Source organism: Hyperoodon ampullatus, assembly GCF_949752795.1.
Source record: "Hyperoodon ampullatus genome assembly, chromosome: 6".
NCBI lineage: Eukaryota > Metazoa > Chordata > Mammalia > Artiodactyla > Ziphiidae > Hyperoodon > Hyperoodon ampullatus.
The window spans coordinates 32,468,805-32,492,865 of NC_136919.1; the positions used below are offsets into that span (position 1 = coordinate 32,468,805).

General features: G+C 42.8%; 1 protein-coding gene across 1 annotated transcript in view; it reads left to right on the forward strand.

The window, feature by feature from the left end:
- The window catches only part of ZNF462 (zinc finger protein 462), a 141,683-nt gene that overhangs the window by 106,180 nt on the left and 11,442 nt on the right, over window positions 1-24,061 (forward strand). The window contains exons 9-10 of the mRNA XM_079705815.1: window positions 1,732-1,868; window positions 11,813-12,036. Of these exons, the coding sequence (XP_079561941.1) occupies window positions 1,732-1,868; window positions 11,813-12,036 (361 nt within the window). The remainder of the gene's footprint in view (window positions 1-1,731; window positions 1,869-11,812; window positions 12,037-24,061) is intronic.

Below are 24,061 nucleotides of genomic sequence, written 5' to 3' on the forward strand. Positions count from 1 at the left end.
AGAGATGAAGAGCTATATCAGAACAAATGCGTTTAAAATATCAGAGCAGATGGGTGCCCAAGGAGTGTGAGATCATGGCAAAGGATTTCCCTGACCCAGTATGTGAAACACTGAGTGTTTTCCCTTTGGAAAACCACACCCTCACCCTCACCCTTTATTTTATTTGTCTTTGGGGAAAAAAAAATATCTTCTCGGAAGCAAAGTCAAAGTCAAGAGAGAATGTCAGGAGTCGTGACGCCCCTGCTACCCTTGTAGAGATTTCTTATTTCTTAAGATCATATTATTGAAAGACACCCAGAGAACCAAGACTCCACACTGGGAAGACTAAACTTGAACAATCACAGAGAGAGTTCCCTTCTAGAAAAAAGATAAGCCAGAGTCACCTTTGCTCCTGTGTATGAGAAAGATTGGAATGCTCCCTATCATTTAATCTAAACTCCTGTGATTTCATCTCATCCTGGGAGATACTGTTTAGGTTCATGGTTACGAGTGTAGAATATGGAGCCTGACTACCTGGGTTTGAACTCCAGCTTTGCCACTTACTGGCTGTGTGACTTTGGACAAGTTACTAAGCCTCTCTGTGTCTCTGGTTCCTTATCTGTTAAAAAAAAAAAAAAAAAGACAATAATAGTACCTACCTCATAGGGTGCTTGTGAGGAGTAAAAGAACCGTAAATGAAGCCGTAAAGTGCTTAGCATAGTGCTTGGCACAAAGGCAACACTAATAAGTGTTATTGTATCATAGATAGAAAGCTTTTGTAATAATATGAAATGCTATAGCACAGATATAAAGCTATTATCTGCTCCTGCTGCCGTCAGGGCCTGGGCTTTAGGTCACTCCAGTATTTCAATATACACTCCACACAGAGAGGCTGGTGAGTAGACTTCATGCCCCCCCAAAAAACATGAACTGATAGAAAAACAAGTCTCTTTTCCACCAACATCTTAGTTGCTGGGATTTAATGGAAAATGTGTTACATCTCTGACTATTAATGTGGTTCAGTTGTTTTTTAGATAAATATGTATGTGACCTTAGAAGTGAGAGAAGGCAAAAAGGACCCAGATAACAAGGGCCCACTGACAGGTGTACATGTTTCCCCACAGAGAGGCACTCGGGTTAATAAGAAGGGGACCTTGCCCGTTAAACTCTTGGTTTCATCCATTTTTATGAGACATTTAAGGCTTTGTAAATTTTGAAGTTTTGAAAAGGGTGGAGTGGGGAGGCAGCGGTACCCTCTGCCTTAGAGCTGGTACAACAACAGCTCTGAGTTTCCTTTACGTGGTCATCAACCGTCCTGACATCCTAACCAGCCTGCCCTCCCCTGTTCCCTGGGAAGAGTCACCGAGGCAGCTGATAAATCTTCCCAGCTTCAAAACAGTCCCTCTCCTTCTGAGCCTGATGAGAAATATATTCTTGTAGGGATTTTGTTTTATATGTTTAACAGGCAACTTCTAATTTTCAAGAATAAAATTAGGAGCCTGTTTCTTTCTTTGCAAACTCAGCCCTGCCTGAGCCCAGCCAGGTAGCAAAATTTCCAAAAAGAAGTTACCACTGCATGACAGTGCTTAGTTATTGCACGAGTGACCAGGGAACTTGCGGCCAGCAAACATGATGAACCACTGTAGTTCTGGCCCCCGGGTGGAATGTCTCTGTAGTAGGGTTGCTGGCAGGGGGTGTGAGTGAGATGCTCCTTGGTTACACTCATCGCCTGTCTCCCCACCTCCCTCCCAGATCTGCTTTTACTATGCACGTGGAAGCCGGGCATTCGGCGGTCCCCGAGGAGGGCCCCAAAGATCTTCGCTGTCCTCTCTGCCTCTATCACACCAAATACAAACGCAACATGATTGACCACATTGTGCTGCACCGAGGTAACCTTCCAAGCTCGGTTTTCTTGTGTGGGGCGGGGGGAAGGTGGCTCGGGTGGCGTGAGGGGGAAGCCGTCTCAAGGTGGAAGCGGCACCTTTGCCTGGTCCCTTGCTCCTCACCATATCTCTCCCCTCAAGAAATCACAGCGATCACCCTAGTGACAGCCAACAGGGTAAAAACATCTTCCAGCTGAGAGGATTTCCTTCACACGTGGCGGGAGGCAAAGGTGATGGATTCTGCAGCGAACAGTTCTGCGGGGCTTCCCCCTGAGAGGGAGTTTTCCATCCTGAGTCCTCCCGTCTCACGACCTTGCTAAGGAAGGAGTGAATGAGAAGCAGAGTGGGTGGGTGAAGGCAGGGAGCTCTGTGGCTGTAAGCAGTTCTTTGGACGAAGACCAAAATGATGATTTCCAAAGCAGAACGCGGAATTTCCCTTGAACTGGATGGAGAGCGAAAATTCTTCAAACTGAAAGTGGCCTGATATATGTTAGAAAAGCCATAGGCTTTGAGTTTAAATTCTAGCTTTAAAGCCTCCTGTGTTTAACCTCCCTCTCCTCCGTAAAAAGAGGTGACGAGTTATGCCTCTGAGCTGACGTGTTGAGCGTCTGGTGTGTTCCATGTGGGTGCATCCTGGGTGTTCCATAAATGTCAGCACCTCTGATAAGCTGGGGTACGTCTTCTAGGTCCTCTTTGTTTTTTTTCTTTGAGTGGAGTTTACTGCTGGCCAAGTAAAACAGTTAAACAACAGGCCCCGTCTGCACTGGAAGGAAAAATATGTTTATGTAAAACCTACTTTATCCGGAAGAGATTCAAGCCAGAGGCGGATGGAAAAAGATGGCTAGAGTGCCCGTTGCCAGTCTCTCATGCTATTTCCACCTACTGACCTTTCCATCTCTCCTTCCTTCCTCCCTGCCTCCCTCCCTCCCTCCCTTCTTTTCTTCCTCTTCCTGCCTCTCTTCCTTCCTTTACCTCTAACCTGGGAAAGCTTTTAGGTATTTGCCGAAAATACCGAAAAAAGACTCGAAAGCGACCAGTGTCTTCTGCTACCCTGCTGAGATGTTGCTCTGAAATGCTGGGCATCGCAGGGGGTGGGGGAGGGGGCATTTTCAAAGTTTCCAGCATTTCCCCAGAGCCGCTGCCTTTGGCCGGCATGTTTTGTGACATGTCACCCACGTCTGCTGCAAACTCCGTGGAAGACTCGGCCTTCGGCGCCCTCAGGTCCCCCTCCTCCCCAGGCAGGCTCATGAGACGTGACATGCCTGCTGGTGAGGACGTCCGCCTGCAAGCTGGGGAAAGCCACGCAGGAGCGTTTAGGCAGGAATTCCTGGCCCGGGTGCTCCCTCCTGGTGTGCCACCTCAGCCACCTGGCTTCCGGTCCCCTGGCCCATGTGTGTGTCGCTGGCTCTGTGCCCGCACTGCTTGGGGCGAGGCCAGGAGTCGTGCTGCTGTAGAGCAGACAGCATCGGTGAGACCCCACTTTGGCAGTGGATTCCCTCTCTTTTCCATGTTGCTGCCTGGTGGGATCAGAGCCTTGATGCCTAATGCGCTTGATGACTTTCCTTCCCTGAGCTGAGAATTCAAGAAACGGAGGCAGAGAGAGAGAAACGCTTAATGCCTGGAGCATGCCACACCTGACCTGGTGCCTCTCACACACGCTTACTTCATCGTCCAGCCACACTGGGAGGGACAGTACTATGACCCGTAGTCCTGTTTTACGTACGTGAAGCTTGAAGCAGGAAAAAACTTTTTCTTTGATTTAGTGCAGTTATTTACGATCGTTTCACAAAGGATTTAAGATATCTTAAAAATAGTCGTGCAGGGGCTTCCCTGGTGGCGCAGTGGTTGAGAATCTGCCTGCTAATGCAGGGGACACGGGTTCGAGCCCTGATCTGGGAAGATCCCACATGCCGCGGAGCAGCTGGGCCCGTGAGCCACAACTACTGAGCCTGCGCATCTGGAGCCTGTGCTCCGCAACAAGAGAGGCCGCGACAGTGAGAGGCCCGCGCACCGCGATGAAGAGTGGCCCCCGCTCGCCACGACTAGAGAAAGCCCTCGCACAGAAACGAAGACCCAACACGGCAAAAATAAATTAATTAATTAATAAACTCCTACCCCCAACATCTAAAAAAAAAAAAAAATAGTCGTGCAGAACTGTAGGATTAAAAACAAATGAGAAGATGGGGGCAAACGCAGAATAAGGAGAAAGCAGTTGAAAGTTCACGTGAAGTATGGAAAAGCTCACCTAGAGTTTGGGTCCTCGGTGTCCGCCGTGAGGTGCTGTGCGTTTGTTAGCAGTGGGCTGCAGTCTTGGCCCTGGGACTGCGGCCCACGGTAGGAGAGACAAAAACGGAAGCCACTGGATGTAGAGTGTTTGTTAGACTTTTGAAATTTTGTTCAGGAATCTGAGATGCTGGAACCTGAAAGGAGTTTCTCCACTGGGTTCTCCTGAGGGGACCGTGTAGGATGTAGAGCATACTGTCCCCACCCTGAATCCAGTGGCGAGTCCCCTGGGCCCACGAGGGCTGAAGTAGTTTAACCAAAGTCACCCAACCGGTGAGCAGGGAAACTGTGTGTCAACGCAGCCCTCTGACCCCATGACCCATCCGTCATATTGCCTGTCACTGCTTACTTACAGTCTCTTCTCTTTATTTATAGAGATGATTTATTTTAAAAGAGGCATCAGAGTATATAGATACTGTCCTCATTGGGGTTAGAAAGTACACAATCTGGAATGAGCATGAGCATTTGAGGATTGGTGGTAATAATGACTGCATCCACGGCAACAGCAATGGTTACTATTGCTGCGAGCTTATTAGGTACCAGGTGCTGTGCTAAGTGCTTTCCAGTGAGTCATTTTATGGAATTTTCACAAAACCCTAAGTGGTAGGTATTACTGTTATCCCTGACAACAACAGAAAAAACAGCTTCAGAAAGACTGAGCATCTTACCTAAGGTCAAATGACTAATAAGCAACCCAGCTGGGATCTGAACCCAGGCTTGTCTGACCCCCAGCCCATGCCTTTGCCCACCAGGCGTCACTGTCTCATCCTTGGGGAGGTGGCTGGTGTCACTCTGTTGAGCATTCTAGTGGCTGTGGCGTTTGGGTCTGAGGATGGCGTGGTCAGAGACGAGGACCACTGAGCCGCAGGGGGCAGGGTGCTTCAGGACAGCGTAGCTGCCATCTGCATCCTGGCCTGGCTTTGGTGGCCATCTCAGCTCAAAATGGCAGCTCAGTGGGAAGCTGGTCTCGACAAGTCAAGAGACAGGGTTGGGTGTCTGCCTGGCAATTTCGAGTTGGGGCTGATCTCAAAGTAACCAGATGTGGCTCTTTCTCCACCTGTGCTTTCCTTACTCTGTGGATGAATAAACATCTTTGGTCTCTAGGGCCTGCAGTATGAGATCTTTCTGAGACCTTAGCTAATTAAAATACGTGGAATGAAAGGCAAGAAAAACAACTTCTGAACTGGCCCTGAGACTGAGCTGCTGTTTGCAAGACTAGAGTCTCCTTAGCTTTTTGTCCAGACAAATTGCTATATTTACATAGGGAGGAAGGGAAAGAGAATCCGTTTCACTCCCGGGAAATCTGAATGAGAAATAACCATGGAATTACGTTGGCTGTGGCAAGAGAGAGCATACTGTTTGTCCATGCATTCAGCAAACATTCATTATTTGCTTGTTCCATGCCACGCCGTGCTGCGTTCTTTGGGTTAAGATGGGGTACACGAGACCCAGTCTGCCCTCTTCAAGGAGGTGAAGCGTGTGCATAAGTACATATAAGATAGCGAGTGATCAGTATCTAGGAGATTCCCAGTGGCAGATATATTTCTGTTTGGGGTAGAAAAAGGTGGTAGAGGGGGTAGCTTTCAAACTGATCCATGATAACATTTCAACAGGCAGAGAAGACTTAAGGTGGGTGTATTCGTTATCTGGGGGACTTAACAAAAGTGTATTCTCTTTCTGTTTTGGAGCCTGGAAGTCTGAAATGCAGGTGTTCATAGGGCTGGGCCCCTCCTCAAGTCACTAGGAGACAATCCTTCCTTGGCTCTTCCCAGCTTCTGCTGGCTCCCGACTTTCCTGGGCTTCCCTTGCCTTGTGGCTGCATCACTCCAGCCTCTGCCTCATCTGCACATGGCCTTCTTCTGTGTGTGTGTGTGTGTGTGTGTCGGTGTGTGTCGGTGTGCCCTTTCCTCTTCTTACAAGAGCACTGGATTTAGGACCCACTCTAATCCAATATGATCTCACCTGGACCTTGTCTTGACTAACATGCAAAGACCTCATGTCCCAATAAGGTCACATTCTGAGGGGCCAGGTGGACAAATTTCTGGGAGCACCATTTGACTCACTACAGAGTGGAAGGAGAATTTTAACAAACCAGTCAGGTGTGTGGAAGCGACACGTGTTTACAGAGTGGTATTAGACTCTTATGAAGAGAATAGGAGACAAGCCTAGGAAAGTATATTCCGGCCAAATTAAGGAGGGCTTGGGTACCAGCATAGGGGTAGAACGTTACTCTGCAGGTAGTTGGGAAGCTGGGGTACTGATGAGACACCTGTGAATTCTAATTTAGCAAAGATTGAAGCCAAGGATTATAGACCCATCTCTTGGAGGAACTGTGAACTTAGGTCAGATCAACATTTGGTGAGGCTGACCATGATTGGACCAATTAAACTGGAGAAAAATTAAGCCCCGAGACTTCTGTTTCAAGGAGAAAGTTAGTGGTAGGAGGTTTGGTGGGTTTTTATTCATGCCACAAACACTTACTAAATGCCCATCCTGTGCTAGTATTGCTTTAAGCTCTAGGGATACAGCCAGGAAGAGTCAGGCCAGGTTTGGGCACTGAAGGAGCTTGAGCTTTAGTGGCAAGAGAGACAGTGAACGAAGGAGTAAACAGTTTCGGGAGTATGTTTCCACTGAGCTCTTTTTTTTAAAAAAAAATTTATTTATTTTTGGCTGCATTGGGTCTTCGTTGCTGTGCACGGGCTTCTCATTGCAGTGAGCCGGGGCTACTCTTCATAGTGGTGCACGGGCTTCTCATTGCGGTGGCTTCTCTTGTTGCGGAGCACGGACTCTAGACGCGCGGGCTTCAGTAGTTGTGGCTCGCGGGCTCTAGAGCGCAGGCTCAGTAGTTGCGGCGCACGGGCTTAGTTGCTCCGCGGCATGGGAGATCTTCCCGGACCAGGGCTCGAACACGTGTCCCCTGTACTGGCAGGCGGATTCTTAACCACTGCGCCACCAGGGAAGTCCCTCCACTGAGCTCTCGTCACCATCGGAAGCACAATGCCTCATGCATCGCTTTGCCTAGACGTCCCTGGTACACCTACAGCAAACCTGGGTATAAAAAGCTGGGCACAGATTGAATTATAGGCGTGAAACAGTTCTGCCAAATATTTACATTATAATTATGGAGCTGTGTAATCACCAAGACTGGTCTCTACTTGGCATGTTAACCTCTCTGTTTCCCAGCCTGTAACCTCAATACGTACACAAATGCTGAGTACAACTGAACCCTGCAGGTGGGTATCTTTTTGGAACTGAACTAATCTCCCCTAATTTATCTGATCAGTATCATTTTTCTTGAGAAGAAAAAAATCTCCGGTGAGATTGATAGTCTTTCATTTTATTCAGTGAGATTACATGTTCCCTTCATCCCCATCACGTGCTTTGGCCTGTTAGAATTAGACATGCAGTTCCCAGCTCTGTTTGGCTTGAGGGTGGTAGCCTGGCTGATGTCAAAACTTCTTACAGGAGCTGTTGTGCTTATGTTTATGCGTGTCTGTTTATGGTTATATTTGGGGATGGTGGCTTTCTAGTACTCAGCCCTTGTCAGTTGTTGAGCTGAGAGAGAGTAACAGGTGGGTCTTTGGTTTGGCCCAGAGAGGGTCTTGGCCCTCTACCATGGTAACCTGCATTCAGAGTTTGTTGGAGTGAATGACTTCCAAATCTCCCCCCGCTTCATGTAGGCCTGGCACGTTGTGGGGAGGAAACCCATGTGTGTTGTGGTCTCCCTATCAGGAAGAATTTTTACTTGGTGATTCTGGGCTCCACAGTGAGGTCGTTTTTCACTGTTTTGAGCAGAAGTGAGCCCCTCACCCCCGCCTTGGTAGTTGCGACTTTTCCACCCGGCACACACTTCCGGGCTTTTGGTGAGCCTTAGCACCCATGTGCTACAGTGTGGCGTTGCTCCGGGCTGGAGCCTTTTGGCTTTTCTGTCCAGCTGCAGTGCTAAGCCATCTTTTGAGTGTGAGGAGATGAGAGACACGATCTATCTTGTAGTCAAACTGGTGAAGTCATAATATTTTTGCAACCAGAGCTGGAAGCTGAGTCACAATGAGTGTGATTCAGGCCTTGATTTCTTACCCAAGGTAATTTCGAGAGGTGTGAAGTCAAGAAAAGACCCACAGTTGTCGCTGCCCCCATAGAAAAAGCCCCAAGCGCTGAGCTTCTGTAGCCAAGACAGGGCTCAGGCCCTACCTGGAAACATTCCAGTCTCCCACTTTATGACCTTCACTGGCCTCCACCATGAATAACCTTATTGAGAAAACACTGTTGGTCCTTCACCTGCCTTTTAGAGTCTGTCTTGTTTTATATCTTGGTCATGTTAACCATGTTTGTAGAAAGGAAAAAAAAGATAACTTTTTTGTAAAATTAACATCCATATAACTAAAGACTTGGGACATACTGTAGTTAATGTCTTAGTTTGGAAATGGGAAGTCTTACCTTTCAGAATAAGTCAGCAGGGAAATGACCTTCTGTGAAATCCAGAAGATATTTGAAAGAAATACAGATAGAAATGGTTGCCTTAGACACCGATAGCTTTTGTAATTTTGAACTATTAGGAATAAAAGGCTTAGCAGTGCATGGCGAACAGACTGGATGTGCCCTGAGAGTTCTTTTCAGGAGGCACAGAGGAGGGCGCGGGTGAAGGTCAGCAGACCCAGGCTCCCAGGTCACAACTTCGTGCCGAACTAGAGGAGCGACTTCGAGGAAGTAGCTTAACTGGTCTGTTCTCAGCTTTCACTGAAGATAATCAAACTGACTTTGCAGGGCGTTGTGAGAATAAAAAGTAGCTGAGGGGGCTTCCCTGGTGGCGCAGTGGTTGAGCGTCCGCCTACCGATGCAGGGGACACGACACGGGTTCGTGCCCCGGTCCGGGAAGATCCCACGTGCCGCGGAGCGGCTGGGACCGTGATCCATGGCCACTGAGCCTGCACGTCCGGAGCCTGTGCTCCACAACGGGAGAGGCCACAACAGTGAGAGGCCCGCGTACCGCAAAAAAAAAAAAAAAAAGTAGCTGAGAGGGTCGAACACCTAACCGTGCTTGAAACATAGTGAGCCCTTAATAAATGGGAGCAGCCGTTCCCATTCATTGTTATTGTTTCACCTCCAAGGTATTACTCTGGGTGCTCCTGACTTTGTGCAAAATGCATTTAGACACACAGAGTGAAATAGGAAACTGCAAAGAAGACTAACCAAAGTGGTAGAGGAGTTGAAAAGGAGACCTGTTAAAAAAAACACAAGCTTGAAAGAACCGCTTATTTATGGGGGAGAAGGGAAGACTGGAGGGCGACCGAATGACTGTCTTCAAGGTGTTGAGCCGTCGTTATGTGGAAAATTATAGCCAGCTGTTCTCCATCTCCACGGAGGTCGACAGAACCGGGGCAGACGGGACAGGCCAGAGCCAAAGGAGGAAAGAGGAAGCAGTGGAAATGACAAAGTATAAATCAGGAGCAAACACAGAGAGCATGGGGCGGGGCGAGGGCGCAAGTCTCAAGGAAGGTGCCAGAAGAGTTGGTGTCAACACTTCCCATGAACTCCTGAGCTGTAGGGTGTGGAACCCGGTCCCCTTGCTTCAGCCTGTCCCCCATCTCTTGCCGTGGGCGCCAGCTTGCTCGTAGCTCATGGCCACGCCTGTCTAACCCAGGGCAGCTGGACTGAATAGTTGGCACTTGACTTGGAGCGGTGTCTCAGTCGGGGTCCATCTTGCTTCCTCAGGGTGCAGCTGTCTGGAGGCATTTTCTGTCGTCGTGACTGGGTGGGGGGAGGTGCTGCTGGCATTGGTGGGCAGGGGCCTGGGATGCTGATGATACACATGCTACACTGCACAGCAAAGCCTCCCACAGCAAAGAATTATCTGTCATCAAAACATCAGTAGTGCTACTCTTGAGAAACCCTGGATTAGAGGAATAGAACATCATAGCCTGGGCTGTCTTAAGGCTCATTAGTTTACGCCAAAGCATTTTTTCCCTCCATTTACACCAAACCGTGGAACTGAATGGTTAGAAGACTGTTACAGCATTTGCTATTCTAAGAAAATGTGTGGATTCCATTATAATCATGTGTTTCTTAGCTGTCTGCTCTACTGTGGTTTAAAAATATTTATATTTCTAAATAAGCGACTGACTCTTTGTACAGGGAAAATAACATATGCATTAGAGCTCCAGGGAGTGTGGTGCAGACACCACCTTCCACGCTTCCTCTGCCCAGATTCTTGCTGGCCAATTAATCGCTGCATTCAAGGGCTCCCAAGGCAGGGACTGCCCCGCACTGAGAATGTGCTGGTTGAGAGAAAGACAGGGCTTCAGGTGGGAAAATTCCCCAGGGGCCAAACACAGGCCAGCAACAAAGGGAGGGCTCCCAGAGTGAGGGGCTTCAGCACACAACATCCTGATGCTCTGGAAATGTTGCCACTCGGTGACTCTGAGGGTGCAACACACTTCCCTGACTTACTAATAGATTGCTCTTTCTAAAAAATATATGTTGTGTGTGTCCATCTGTAAACTTTCAGAGTCTTCTGAAATTCAGACACAGCATGAAAGCACACGCTATATTTGATCCTTGCATAAATAGCACAGATTTTAATTTTATCCCAGTTACGGATATCTGGCGCGTGTGCCGAAACTCTGGGCAGACTGGTGTGAAATTTAACTTGAGCAGCTAAACACAAGGGTGAGAGAGCACAAAATAAACAAGCACACACACTTCCAGCCCTGCAGCATTTGGTATGTGAATGGGAAAAGCACCCAAATCCTCTCTCTCTTTTATTTTCTCCCTTGTGACAGTCAGATTACAGATTGTCTGTAAAGGCACAAATCCTCCCCATCTCCCACGCCACCCCTTTCTCCCCCGGAAGGCTGCCTGCAACCATTTCATCTGCCTCAGTTCTTCCGAGGTGGAGTTGGAGTTTCAGTGAATGAAAGTGCCCGGGATGCTTTGTTTTCAGATTTGAACTTAGATTAGAGATTCCCTTGGTTTCCAGAAAAGGAAAACAGTCTCCTTGAGAACATCTTGGAAGGGGAAACAGGAATGGAATGGGAAACGATGGGAAATAACAGACTTGCGGTTTGGTAGACGGGCATGGGGATCTCGGATTAGGCAATTACAGAGTTTGTGACCCATAGAGAGTTACTTAAAAGCTCAGTTCCTTGCTTTACTAATTTGTAAAAATGGGAATAACTCCAGCCTAATAGAGTAGCTAGGGAGGTACACAGTGGTGGCACATAGGTGCTCCGAGAATGTCATTTTCCTTCCCCCTTAAAGACATCTGTGAGTCCAGCCTAAATGCCACTTGCTGAGGAAGTGGGATGTGCTGATGGTTGCTGCTGATACTCGTTCCTGTTGGTACAAATTCTCTTCTTCTCTCCTCCTTTCATCACCTCCATTCAGGAATTAGCCAACACCTTTCAGCCTGCCCACCCCTATTTATAGGTCATTCTGGGTATTAAGTACACAGAGAGTTTTCGGCCTTAGAAACACCTGTGTGTCCCAGCGGACTGTGTTGATTTGGGGGGTTGGAGGAGGGACGGTGGGCATGTGTGTGCAGTTCATGGACCCGGAGCCATGAGAATTAGCAACAGTGGATGGGTGAGTCTCTCCTTGTACTCCCGAGAGCGGACATCTGCTTTCCATCAGTAAAAATTCCCGTCTTTATATTCAATTTGTTTCCACAGAAGAGCGCGTTGTCCCCATTGAAGTATGCCGATCCAAACTGTCAAAATACTTGCAGGGAGTAGTTTTCCGCTGTGATAAGTGTACCTTCACCTGCTCCAGTGACGAGAGCCTCCAGCAACACATAGAAAAGCACAATGAACTGAAACCTTACAAATGCCAGCTCTGCTACTATGAGACCAAGCACACGGAGGAACTGGACAGCCACCTTCGGGACGAGCATAAGGTACAGGCCTGGCCTCCCCCACCCTCCACCGCCCCCCAGCACACCTGGGGGAGGGGCCGGGCCAAATTTAGCCACACCCACTGTGTGCAAGACAGAGACGCGCCAAAGTAATGTTTAAAATGAGGTTCAGTTTATTCTTTTATTATAAAAGAACTGTAAGGTCGTTTTAGAAAAGTGGAACATGTAGATGGGGGAGAGAGAACCACCTGTAATGCTACCCCCACATCCAACTGCTTAACATTTTTGGTCTCTTCTATGCCCACTTTCCTTTGTTTTATTTAATTATGATTCTACCTTACATGAAAGAGTATATCTTTCCTTTCTTGTACTTAATTTACCCTAACTGGAATATTTTTCCATGTTTTTGTTTTTGTTTTTGTTTTTTTTGGCGGTACGTGGGCCTCTCACCCTTGTGGCCTCTCCCATTGTGGAGCACAGGCTCCGGACGTGCAGGCTTAGCGGCCATGGCTCATGGACCCAGCCGCTCTGCGGCATGTGGGATCTTCCCGGACCGGGGCACGAACCCACGTCCCCTGCATCGGCAGGTGGACTCTCAACCACTGCGCCACCAGGGAAGCCCTCCATGTTATCTTAAATGTACTATCACAAGAGTTGATGAACTTTTTCCGTAAAGGACTAGATTGTAAATAGTTCAGGTTTTGCAGGCTAGATGGTCTCAGTGGCAGATACTCAACTCTGCCCTTGTAGCAAGAAAGCAGCCCTAGACAAGACAAAAATGAATGATCATGGCTGTGTTCCAATAAAACTTTATTTACAAAATTAGGCGACAGGCTGTGGACCCTTAGTTGCCGGCCCCTATTCTATCTGATGGCTCTGCCGGTGTGTCCCTCAGTCATGTAGGTTGTTTCCGATATATTGCTGACTACAAAAATTTTCCAAGGCTTTGCTCTTCATGTCTGAACATTGTAAGGACCGTACAGTATGTGTTTTATTTGTGGAGGGAACAAATTAGTATAGGACATAAAATAAGGGGTTTATGAAAAAGAATTCTCTTCCAAAAGTGTGCTGATCAGAGGGTAAAATCATCCCAGATGGCTTCCTCACTTCTCTGAGGACTTGTGTGGCACATCAGGAGTTGAGACAGTTGTTTCTGGTTTTGTATATTGTCCAGAGTGTGGGGAGTGTGTGTGTGTGTGGGGGGGGGGGTAGGGATGATTAGTATTTGTTTCATGAAAAGAGCCTATTGAAATGTTTTCTAATTAACCAACAAATCCAAAACATCTAGTGAGTGTTTACCTAAGGCACAATGAGAAGCACTTTTGATGCTGTTTCCTTTTTCCTTTTTTCCTTGCTCTGTGTACTGTCAGTGGAAATAACAGCTTCTCTTTTCTGGACTTACAAACCCAAGTTATAAAGATCCCTGTCTGAGACATCTGTACCCAAGGGTTAGAATTTTTCTGTGGAATGTTGAGAGAGAAGGCTGAGCTTTATCACCCATCTACAGTTTAATGGTTTGATGCTAACTTTTCTGCTTTGGAATGCATTCATTTTCTAATGTGTCTCCCCAAAAATGAAAGCAGAGAAGAAACGCCTGAATTACCTCACTTAAAAACTTCAATACCCTTTCTTATCCAAACTTCCTGGGCATTTCTGCCCCAAAACTGAAAGGAAAATCACTTATCTCTCTCAAGCTAAGCTTTCTACATTTATGCACATGTGTCTTATTTATGTAACCACCTCGGATCTTTTCATTATAGTGTTGAAGCCATCAGACTGGTATTTTGGGACAGAGCAAACCAGGAAGGTAGATTCTTCCCCAATGGTTGCACAGTAGCTGTGAGTCACTGGAGAATTCCAGAGAAGGCTAGAAACCATACCAGTTGTGAAAGCAGGTGGAAATGTGGGGCTTTGGAATATGCATCAAACAAATGGGTTACTCAGGAAACTAGGAGCCCAGTTTAGAACTTTTGGAGCCAAACAGACCTAGGTTTGAATTTCGTCTCCACCATTTACTGTACAGCAGGTTACTTCAATTTCTCTGTTTCCTGATTTCTAAATGGGAATCAGTATACTCTTCTCAGAAGTTTTGTAAGATTAAATGAAGTCCTGGTATTTCCCACACTGAGAGCCACGTCTCAGTCTATTTGTGAATTGAACTGTGCTCAAATATAACAACAACCTATGAGAAAGGCAGTTATGTCCCTAAAGACCTAAAATGGACTATAAAATCACTGACTCTACTTTACATTTTAGACATGGTTTTTGATGTTATATTTTCATTATGCCATGTTCGATTCTTTAATCTTACTCCCTCTCATGGTTGACCAGCTTATTAAGTCCAACAAGCACCTAATTGAGGCTAAAGAATTGCCACTCTCAGCATGCCTAATGATTTTCATCTTTGTCTCAATCGTTGTGAAGTTTGAGGCTCGCGCTTATTAACTATTTCTTCTTTTCTAAATGATGAATACAAAATGCAATTTGAATTTTTGAAATAATTATCCAAACACTATTTTATAAACATAGACAGCAGTGCTGCTGAAAGTGAATTTTTGACTGATAGGCAGCAACATTATGCACTAATTAAAAATGGTCATTCATTGGGGTGAAGGATGTACAACACCCTGATTTCAGCATTCGTGAAAAGGGTATAGGAGTATCAATAAACAATGTACTAAAGAGAAGTTTGCTAGTGACTGAAATACAGAAGTCAAGAACCATGAGGCAAGAACAAGAAATTAAAGCCATAAGAATTGGAAAGGAAGGAATAAAACTGTTTTTGTTCACAGACAGTGTGATCTTTGTAGGTAGAAAATCCTAAATAATCTATTTTAAAAGGTACTAGAATATTAGTGAGTTTAGCAGAATTGAAGGATATAAGATCAATATACAAATGCCAATTATATTTCTATATACTAGTAATGGACAATCGGAGAAAATGAAATTTTAAGAAGATCAGTTTCATTTATAATATCAAAAAGAATAAAAATGCTTAAGAATAAACAAGAACTGTGAAAGCCATATCCTGAAAACTACAAAATGTTGTTGAGAGAAATAAAAGAACTAAGTTAATGCAATATATACCATACTCATGGATTAGCAGACTCAATATTTGCAATGCTTCCCAAACTGATCTACAGATTCAGTGTAATCAATCTATCAAAATCTCAGTAGGCTTTTTTCTTTGGTAGAAATTGACAGACTGATGCTAAAATGTATATGGAAATGCAAGGGACCTAGAATAGCCTGAACAGTATGAAAAAAGAACAAAATTGGAAGACTCACCCACCCTTCCTTATTTCAAAACTTTTACTGTAAAGCTACAGTAACCCAGAAAGTGTGGTATTGGTATAAGGACAGATGTATGGATCAGTGGTGCAGAAGAAAAAGTCCAGAAATAAACCCTAATATATGTGGCCGGTTGATGTTCATCGGAGGTGCCAAGGGAATAAGGAAAAGATAACTTTTCAACAAATAGTACTGTTACCATTGGATTTCCATATGGAAAATAGTGGTTGTTGATGCTTTACGTCACTCAAATTTCTCTTGGGAAAAAATTCTTAGGTATGATACAATAGCTGTGAACATTAAAAGAAAAAAATCAATAAATTAGATGTCATCAAAATTGTTGCTCTTCAGAAGACACCATTAAGAAAATGAAAAGGCAAGCAACCGATTGGAAGCAAATATTTGCAAAATAACTAACAAAGGACTTTAACCAAAATATGTAAAGAACTTTTACAACTCAGTAATAAGAAGATTAACAATTTAATTAAAAATGAGAAAAAGATCTGAATAGACACTTTACCCATGAGGATATACAAAAGGCAAGTGATCACATGAAAAGATGCTTAATAGGTAGGACTCATCATTAAGGAAATGCAAATTAAGACAATTAAATGCAAATTAGGTAGTAAGCCATCACTACCTCTCCACTAGAGTGGCTGAAATTAAGAAGACCAATAGCACCAAAGTGTTGGCAAGGATGTGGAGAAACTGGAAATCTCACACAGGGCTGAATGCAGTGTATAATGATGGCACATCTACTTTGGAGCATTCTGGCAATTTGTTTAAAAGTTAAACACACACTTTACCATTTGATCCAGCAAGTCTACTCCCACATAAAGTGGTTGCATAAACAAAATGTGCTATATCCATACAACAGAATACTACTTATCAATAAAAGAAATTAGCTACTGATACATGTAACAATATGGCTAAATATCAGAATCATCATGTTAAATGGACAGAAGCCAGACACAAAAGACTACATATTGTATGGTTTCTAGAAAAGGCAGAACTGAGGAGACAAAGCAGGTCAGAAGTTGCTTCAGGCTGGAGGTTTGGAGCAGGGATTGCTTGCAGAGGGTATGAGGGTATTTCTTAGAATAATAGAAGATGATTGTAGAGGGTTGTACAAATGTATACATTTACTAAAACTCATTGAAATGTTCATTTAAAATGGATTAATTTTATGGTAAGTAAATTACATCTTAATACCTAAAAGATGCAAGTTCCTCAGGACCTGACACATGGTAGGTCCTCAGTAAATGTTAATTTTCTGCAGTCTTTTCTTATAAGGTTGATCCTGAGAACAGATAGATCTATAAAGATGCAGAGATCCAGAGGAACGTGTAAACTGCCAAAAATAAAATGTGCAATAGACTTAGCAGTTGGTTCTAAACTAAGGTTTACTGTTTTCTAGCAAAACAATGTGTTGTGTGCATTGCTCATTACATTCTTCCACAAATAGCTTTAGGTGATTTTGTGTGGTGGAGAAAATCTATACAAGAAATTAAAAGACACCGTAGGATGTATTTTCAGTCAAAGGATTTCATCATTAAACAGAAGTGGATATTCAAAACTGGACTCCTGAATTCTGCCTGCAAAGCTTGTAAACCTCAGGAATGTCTCTGAAGATGTCAGACTGTATCATTCATGGGCTAGATAGAATACTGGTTCAGCAGGAAGCATCCTTGAAGTTAAATAAACCATTCCGCTGAAGAACCAAATTCTCAAGTGCCCTGGATTTATACTGCTGTGTTTATCCTCAGAAGCCAAGGTGAAGTAGAAACGGGTGACAATCAACACATTCATTTTTTTCTCTTTATTTGTTTTAGCACCTTCATTTTTTTAGGTGACACAGAATCTTGTCTTCCTAGATCTTTATCTTTGTACCAGTGAACAAGGAATCACTTGTAAATCTCTTGGAATCTAAAGTAAACAGTACAGGCTATTTGAACTTCTGGTTTTTCATCCTTCAACTCCCTGTCTTTTTTCTATCTCACTAGGTCTTCTAGAGGCGGACTATTCTGTTCTTTCAGTCCCTCCCTCCTTATGTTTCTCTCTCTCTCTCTCTCTCTCTCTCTCTCTCTCTCTCTCTCTCTCTCTCTCTCTCTCTCTCTCACACACACACACACACACACACACACACAGAATGAAATCATATGTCAGTAGTGCCATTTATTAGCAATGCTGGTGCAAGATGAAGAGGTAACATTTCTAGGAACCTTGAAGTCATGAAAAAAACCAAACCTCGCACTTCTCACATTTGGAAAAACACACATATATTTTTCTTTGAAGAAAGTTTAAGTATATGCAATACCTTGTTAGCATTCTTTATGGTTCTGAAGTCTCTTTGCTAGTTTAAGGAACCTAAAAATATATTATCTCTAACTTGCTTTGCTCGTAAAATTGTCATGTTCACTGTATTAAATTTAGAAGGATAGTCTATTCAGCCAAACACATTCACTAATTGAATTTACTTTGAAATGTTTTTAATTTTTTATACAAATGGAGCCTCAGGCAGCTGAACTCTAAGGAACTCGTATCTCTTTCTTTTTGTCAGTTTAGGGGAAGCAGCAGAACATTCAGCTCAGGAGGAATTGCCAACATTTGAGTTATTCCAATAAAATTGTTCCACTTTCTGGACTAGTGAAATCCACAGTGACAAAAAAGTCACATAGAATATTTGTTTCCAGCAAAGGAAATGAGGAGAAATAAAACAAAGAACCTTCCCCAACTCCAAATCATAAAATACACCTTTGGCCATGGTCTTTTTGGACTGTGTTTAATTTCTGAACTAAGTACTGGCATCTCTAGCTTTATGAATTCTGTAGATTCCTGCAAGCTGAAGGTTTTTCCAGAAGATTATGTCATTTCATCTGTACTCTCCCTCATGTTAGTTGCTTCTTGATTTGTCAACCGTGGACCTGCTTCTTTCATGTATTTTGGAAGACAGATCAGAGGTAGATGAGCAAGAGGTGTGGTCATATTCAGAGGGATGTGCCTGGCAGAACCTTAGAAGATATTTCTCAAGTAGTCATTTGAAGATGTTCTTTGCCTATAACCTTTGAAACTATCCACTAAAGTCTCCAGCCAAAATGAATGGCCCTAGCTCCCAAGCTTCCATAGGGCTCTCCTTCTTCCTCTATTAAGGCATGTATTTCATGCTGCCTCAACTTGCACTTAACTCTTAACAAGGCTCTGTCTTGCCACTGGATGCAACAGTCTTAAAATGGAAACCACATTATTTACCTCTCTTTTCTTCCCAAATCTAACCATAGTGCCCTGCATACAATAAAGTCTCCAGTAGCTGGTTGCTAAATAAATGAATGAAACCACTTTTCAAATAAGAAATTATAAGTATCCTAATTGTTCGAATAAGCAAAACATGACAGCATCATCAGCATCTTTGCCTCTGGATTTCGAGTTTCGGAGATTGGCAGCAGCTCAGTTGGCCGACAGCAAAGTTGTTTGACTTTAATGATGCCTTTCACTGGGCTGTCTTGAGTACTTGTGACTGGAGCTGTGCTGAGATTCTCAAAATGATTGATTTTGTCTGGACTTTTGCTAAGTCAGGTCTGGCAGAAGCATGTTTTCTGTTCTAACTCAATGACGGCAAAAGAAAGTACATAGTCTCCTTGACTTCTGTGCTCCATACCCTTCTGGTACTTTACCACCCTTTATTCTTACTGTTCTTAGAAAGGTTTTTATTTTGAAGAAAATATTCTCCAAAGATTCTACTGCTTTATCCCACCAAATTTTGGATCGAATATTATTGTCACAGTACTTTTTTCTTCCTTCTTCTTGTGTTCAGCCAGTATCCCATGGATAATGTTTCCATATTTTGTAAGCAAATTTACATTTCGACAGATGATCTGCATTCTAATGAGGAAAGCTGGAGCTATGTCATCTGAAGATGTGAGTTCTAATCCTGGCTTTGTCACTTACTTGCTTTGTGTCCTGTTTTCCTCATCTACAAATACGGAAGATAACACATATCTTACAGAATGATCATAAGGGTTAAGTGATACATGGAAAAACTACTGGATTAATTTTTAGCATATAGTAGATTATTTGGTAAGCACTGAAACAAAATCTTTTAGAAAATGTCCAGTTTTATTCTCATTAGCAAGCAAATTTGTATCATGGCATGCAATATTATGAAGTTCTTTATACTTTATGATCGCCTATGGGATTTTATATTACTGGTAGATTCAAATAGCATGTATTGTGTGTCAACTAGATGACTGGCCTTATACTCTTCATTGAGCCTGTAAAACTAAATAAGAAACAGTTGCTACCCTGGAAGAGTTTATAAGCAAGCAGATGAGATAAGCTTAAACAGAGAATCACAACCAGCATGTTAAGTGCTGGATAAGGATGTCTCTAAAATAGGAGGGCAGCATAATGCAAAGCAAGTATGGTGTCGTGGCTCACCTTCCATAGTACTTTAATACACTGAGCTGAATATCTTTTCTAGAAGCTTTTATAAGAGCTCTGATAGAAATGCTCTTAGCAGAGAATTTAAGACTTTTACCTGCGTCTTTGACCACCTTCCTGTAAGAATTCATAGAGACAGTGCTTTGCTGACCCTTTCTCCCACTGATTCTTTTCCCTCATTTCCAGTCTGACTTTCAGAGACAGGCAAAGAGGATGTGCTGGGCAAACCACCTGATATCATAAGTCAGGGGTGGGCAGAGTCTGGCCCATGGACCAAATCTGGCCCACCACCTGTTTTTATATGGCCCGCCAGCTAAGAATGGTTTTGACGATTTTAAATGGTTGAAAAAAATCAAAAGAGTAATATTTCATGACATGTGAAATTATACAGAATTCAAATTTCAGTGTCCCTGAATATAGTTTTATTGGAACACAGCCATGCTTATCCATTTCCGTATTATCTGTGGCTGCTTTCAAGCTACACAATAATTGAGTAGTTGTGACAGACCATATGGTCCAGAAAGCCTAAAAAACTCGCTTAACTGGCCCTTCACAGAAAAAGTTTGCCTGCCTGGTCCATAGTCCTTTAAAATCTTTGCAATACTACGCACTGTCAGTTTGTGACTGAGATGGGCACTTCTGATGTAAGAGACAGTTTTTCCATGTTCTCTGCTGTCACTTCTTCTAGAAGTAAAAAGTTCACTTGGCCTTTCTTTTTAACATGAACATGCACTATTAGGTGATGTGAACATCCTGGTTGGGGGTCTCTTTTTGAAGGTACAAGTGTTAAGTCAGTAGGAGGGGGACTCTGGAAATATTACGTGGATTTGTCTTCATCACCATCTCCCCCAGTTAATGTTTGCCAAGTAATCTGAAGACGAGGGTGTCCAACTTCATTCTTTCCTTAACAAGCAAGGTTATATCAGTCTTTCCTATAAGGCTGGGTTTGCCCCCCCAGGGCAGTATGAAAATGCATGTGCAACTTGGTTATATTTGTAAATCACATAACACTCCTCCCCTTAGAATAAGACTCGAGTATGGAAATTCTTTCATATGCTAGGGACAGATAGAAACCATTTTGCTGAATGGTTAAAAAGCAACAAACAAAAAGACAGGTGTAGTGGTGAAGCTTGAACATTAAGCATGAGCATTGAGGAGTTTACAGCATCTCCACTTCAGTGTTAAGGGGTAAAGTTTTTGCTGGTCTTTGGCAGTTCATCTCACCTCCTTACTGCACAGCTTTTCACACAACTCTTGAGTTAGCAGCCTTTAATGGGGGACTTTCAGTTCCTGGGCATTCACAGATAACTTTCACGAGATACAAGGATCTGCACATAGTTTTACAGTCTGAGTGATTGTGTGTTTGAACAGTCTACCCTTTAAAAACTTGGATGGCTTCTTTTGCCTTCAGAAGGCTCTAAGGAGCCAGGTTCTAGAACTCAAACTCAGCCTTGCTGTCTTTCTCCTTCTGTTGTGGGCTTTTGTGAAACAAGGTGATAAATTGCTTCTCATCTCTAAAGAAGAAAGTGAGTGTCCCTCCATGTGTCCTCTGTCTCATTAAGAAGTTGGTCGGATACCCACCAATTTCTAGATCCAGAAAGTAATCACTACAAGTATGGTCATTTTAGAAGCAAACTTAGAAATATATTGGAACTTTAATATAAAATCTGTATACCATTTGACTTTGACCCTGTAATTTCACGTCTGAGTATTTAGCCTATAAAATTAAAACTAAATATAAAAGAAAGATTTATATACAATAAGGCTTATTACTGCATTTTTTTCTATTTTTAATTAAAATTTTTAAAAAATTTTATTTTAAATTGGAGTATAGTTGAATTACAATGTTGTGTTAGTTTCAGGTGTGTAGCAAAGTGATTCAGTTATATATGTACGTATATCCATTCTTTTTCAGATTCTTTTCCCATATAGGTTATTATAGAGTTCCGTGTGCTATACAGTATGTCATTGTTGATTATCTGTTTTATATATAGTAGTGAGTATATGTTAATCCCAAACTCCTAATTTATCCCTCCCCCCACCTTTTCCCTTTAGTAACCATAAGTGTGTTTTCAAAGTCTGTGAGTCTATTTCTGTTTTGTAAATAAGTTCATTTGTATCATTTCTAGATTCCACATGTAAGTGATGTTATATGACATTTGTCTTTCTGTTTGACTTACTTTACTTAGTACGATAATCTCTAGGTCCATCCATGTTGCTGCAGTTGGCATTATTTCATTCTTTTTTATGGCTGAGTAACATTCCATTGTGTGTGTGTGTATGTGTGTGTGTGTGTGTGTGTGTATACACATACCACATCTTTTAATTAATTAATTAATTATTTAGGCTCCGCTGAGTCTTAGTTGCAGTACACAGGATCTTCGTTGCAGCATGTGGGATCTTTAGTTGAGGCATGCGGGCTTCTTAGTTGCGGCATGTGGACTCTTAGTTGTGGCATGCATGCGGTATCTAGTTCCCTGACCAGGGATCAAACCTGGGCCCCCTGCATTGGGAACACTGAGTTTTACCCACTGGCCCACCAAGGAAGTCCCTATACCACATCTTCTTTATCCATTCATCTGTCTTTGGACATTTAGATTGTTTCCATGTCTTGGCTATTGTAAATAGTGCTGCAGTGAATATTAGGGTGAATGTATCTTTTCGAATTATAGTTTTCTCTGGGTATATGCCCAGGAGTGGGATTGCTGAATCATACTATAGTTCTATTTTTAGTTTTTAAAGGACCCACCATACTGTTCTCCATAGTGGTTGTACCAGTTTACATTCCCACCAACAGTGTAGGAGGGTTCCCTTTTCTCCACACCCTCTCCAGCATTTATTGTTGGTAGATTATTTGATGATGGCCATTCTGACTGGTGTGAGGTAATTCCTCATTGTGGCTTTGATTTGCATTTCTCTAATAATTAGTGATGTTGAGTATCTTTTCATGTGTTTTTTGGCTATCTGTATGTCTTCTTTGGAGAAATGTCTATTTAGATCATCTGCCCATTTTTTGATTGGGTTGTTTGGTTTTTTTTGTTACTGAGCTGCATGAGCTGTTTGTATACTTTGGAGATTAATCCCTTGTCAGTTGCTTCATTTGCAGATATTTTCTCCCATTCTGTGGGTTGTCTTTTTGTTTTGTTTATGGTTTCCTTTGCTGTGCAAAAGCTTTTAAGTTTAATTAGGTCTCATTTGTTTCTATTTTTATTTTCATTACTCTAGGAGATGGATCCAAAAAGATATTGCTGCAATTTATGTCAAAGTGTGTTCTGCCTATTTTTTCCTCTAAGAGTTTTACAGTATCCAGTCTTAAATTTTGGTCTTTAATCCATTTTGAGTTTATTTTTTTGTATGGTGTTAGAGAATGTTCTAATTTCATTCTTTACATGTAGCTAGCTGTCTAGTATTGAAGAGACTGTCTTTTCTCCATCATATGTTCTTGTCTCCTTTGTCGTAGATAAATTGACCATAGGTGTGTGTGTTTATTTCTGAGCTTCCTATCCTGTTCCATTGATCTATATTTTTATTTTTGTGCCAGAACAAAAATGTGTTTTGATGACTGTAGCTTTGTAGTATAGTTTGAAGTCAGGGAGTGTGATTCTTCCAGCTCCATTTTTCTTTCTCAGGATTGTCCTGGCTGTTCAGGTGGGGTCTTTTGTGTTTCCATACACATTTTTAAAATTTTTGTTATAGTTCTGTGCCGTTGGTAATTTGATAGGGATTGCACTGAATCTGTAGATTGCCTTGAGTAGTATAGTCATTCTGACATTATTGATTCTTCCAATCCAAGAATCTGGTATATCTTTCCATCTGTTTCTGTCATCTTCAGTTTTTCATCAGTGTCTTATAGTTTTCAGAGTACAGGTCTTTTGTCTCTTTAGGTAGGTTTATTCCTAGGTATTTTATTCTTTTTGATGTGCTGGTAAGTGGAATTGTTTCCTTAATTTCTTTTTCTGATCTTTCGCTGTTAGTGTATAGAAATGCTAGATTTCTGTATATTAATTTTGTATCCTGAAATTTTACCGAATTCATTGATGAGCTCTAGTAGTTTACCAGTAGCATCTTTAGGACTTTCTATGTATAGTATCATGTCTTCTGCAAACAGTGACAGTTTTACTTCTCCTTTTCTAATTTGGATTCCTTTTATTTCTTTTTCTTCCCTGATTGCCATGGCTAAAACTAAACATGAAAGAAAGGTTTGTATATAATAAGCCTTATTGTTGCATTTTTAATAGTGAAAAGCCAGAAATAACCAAAGGTAAACTCACATGGGAAGAGTCAAGTAAACTATAATATATCTACTTAACGAAGTATCATGTGGTGATTAAAAATGGAT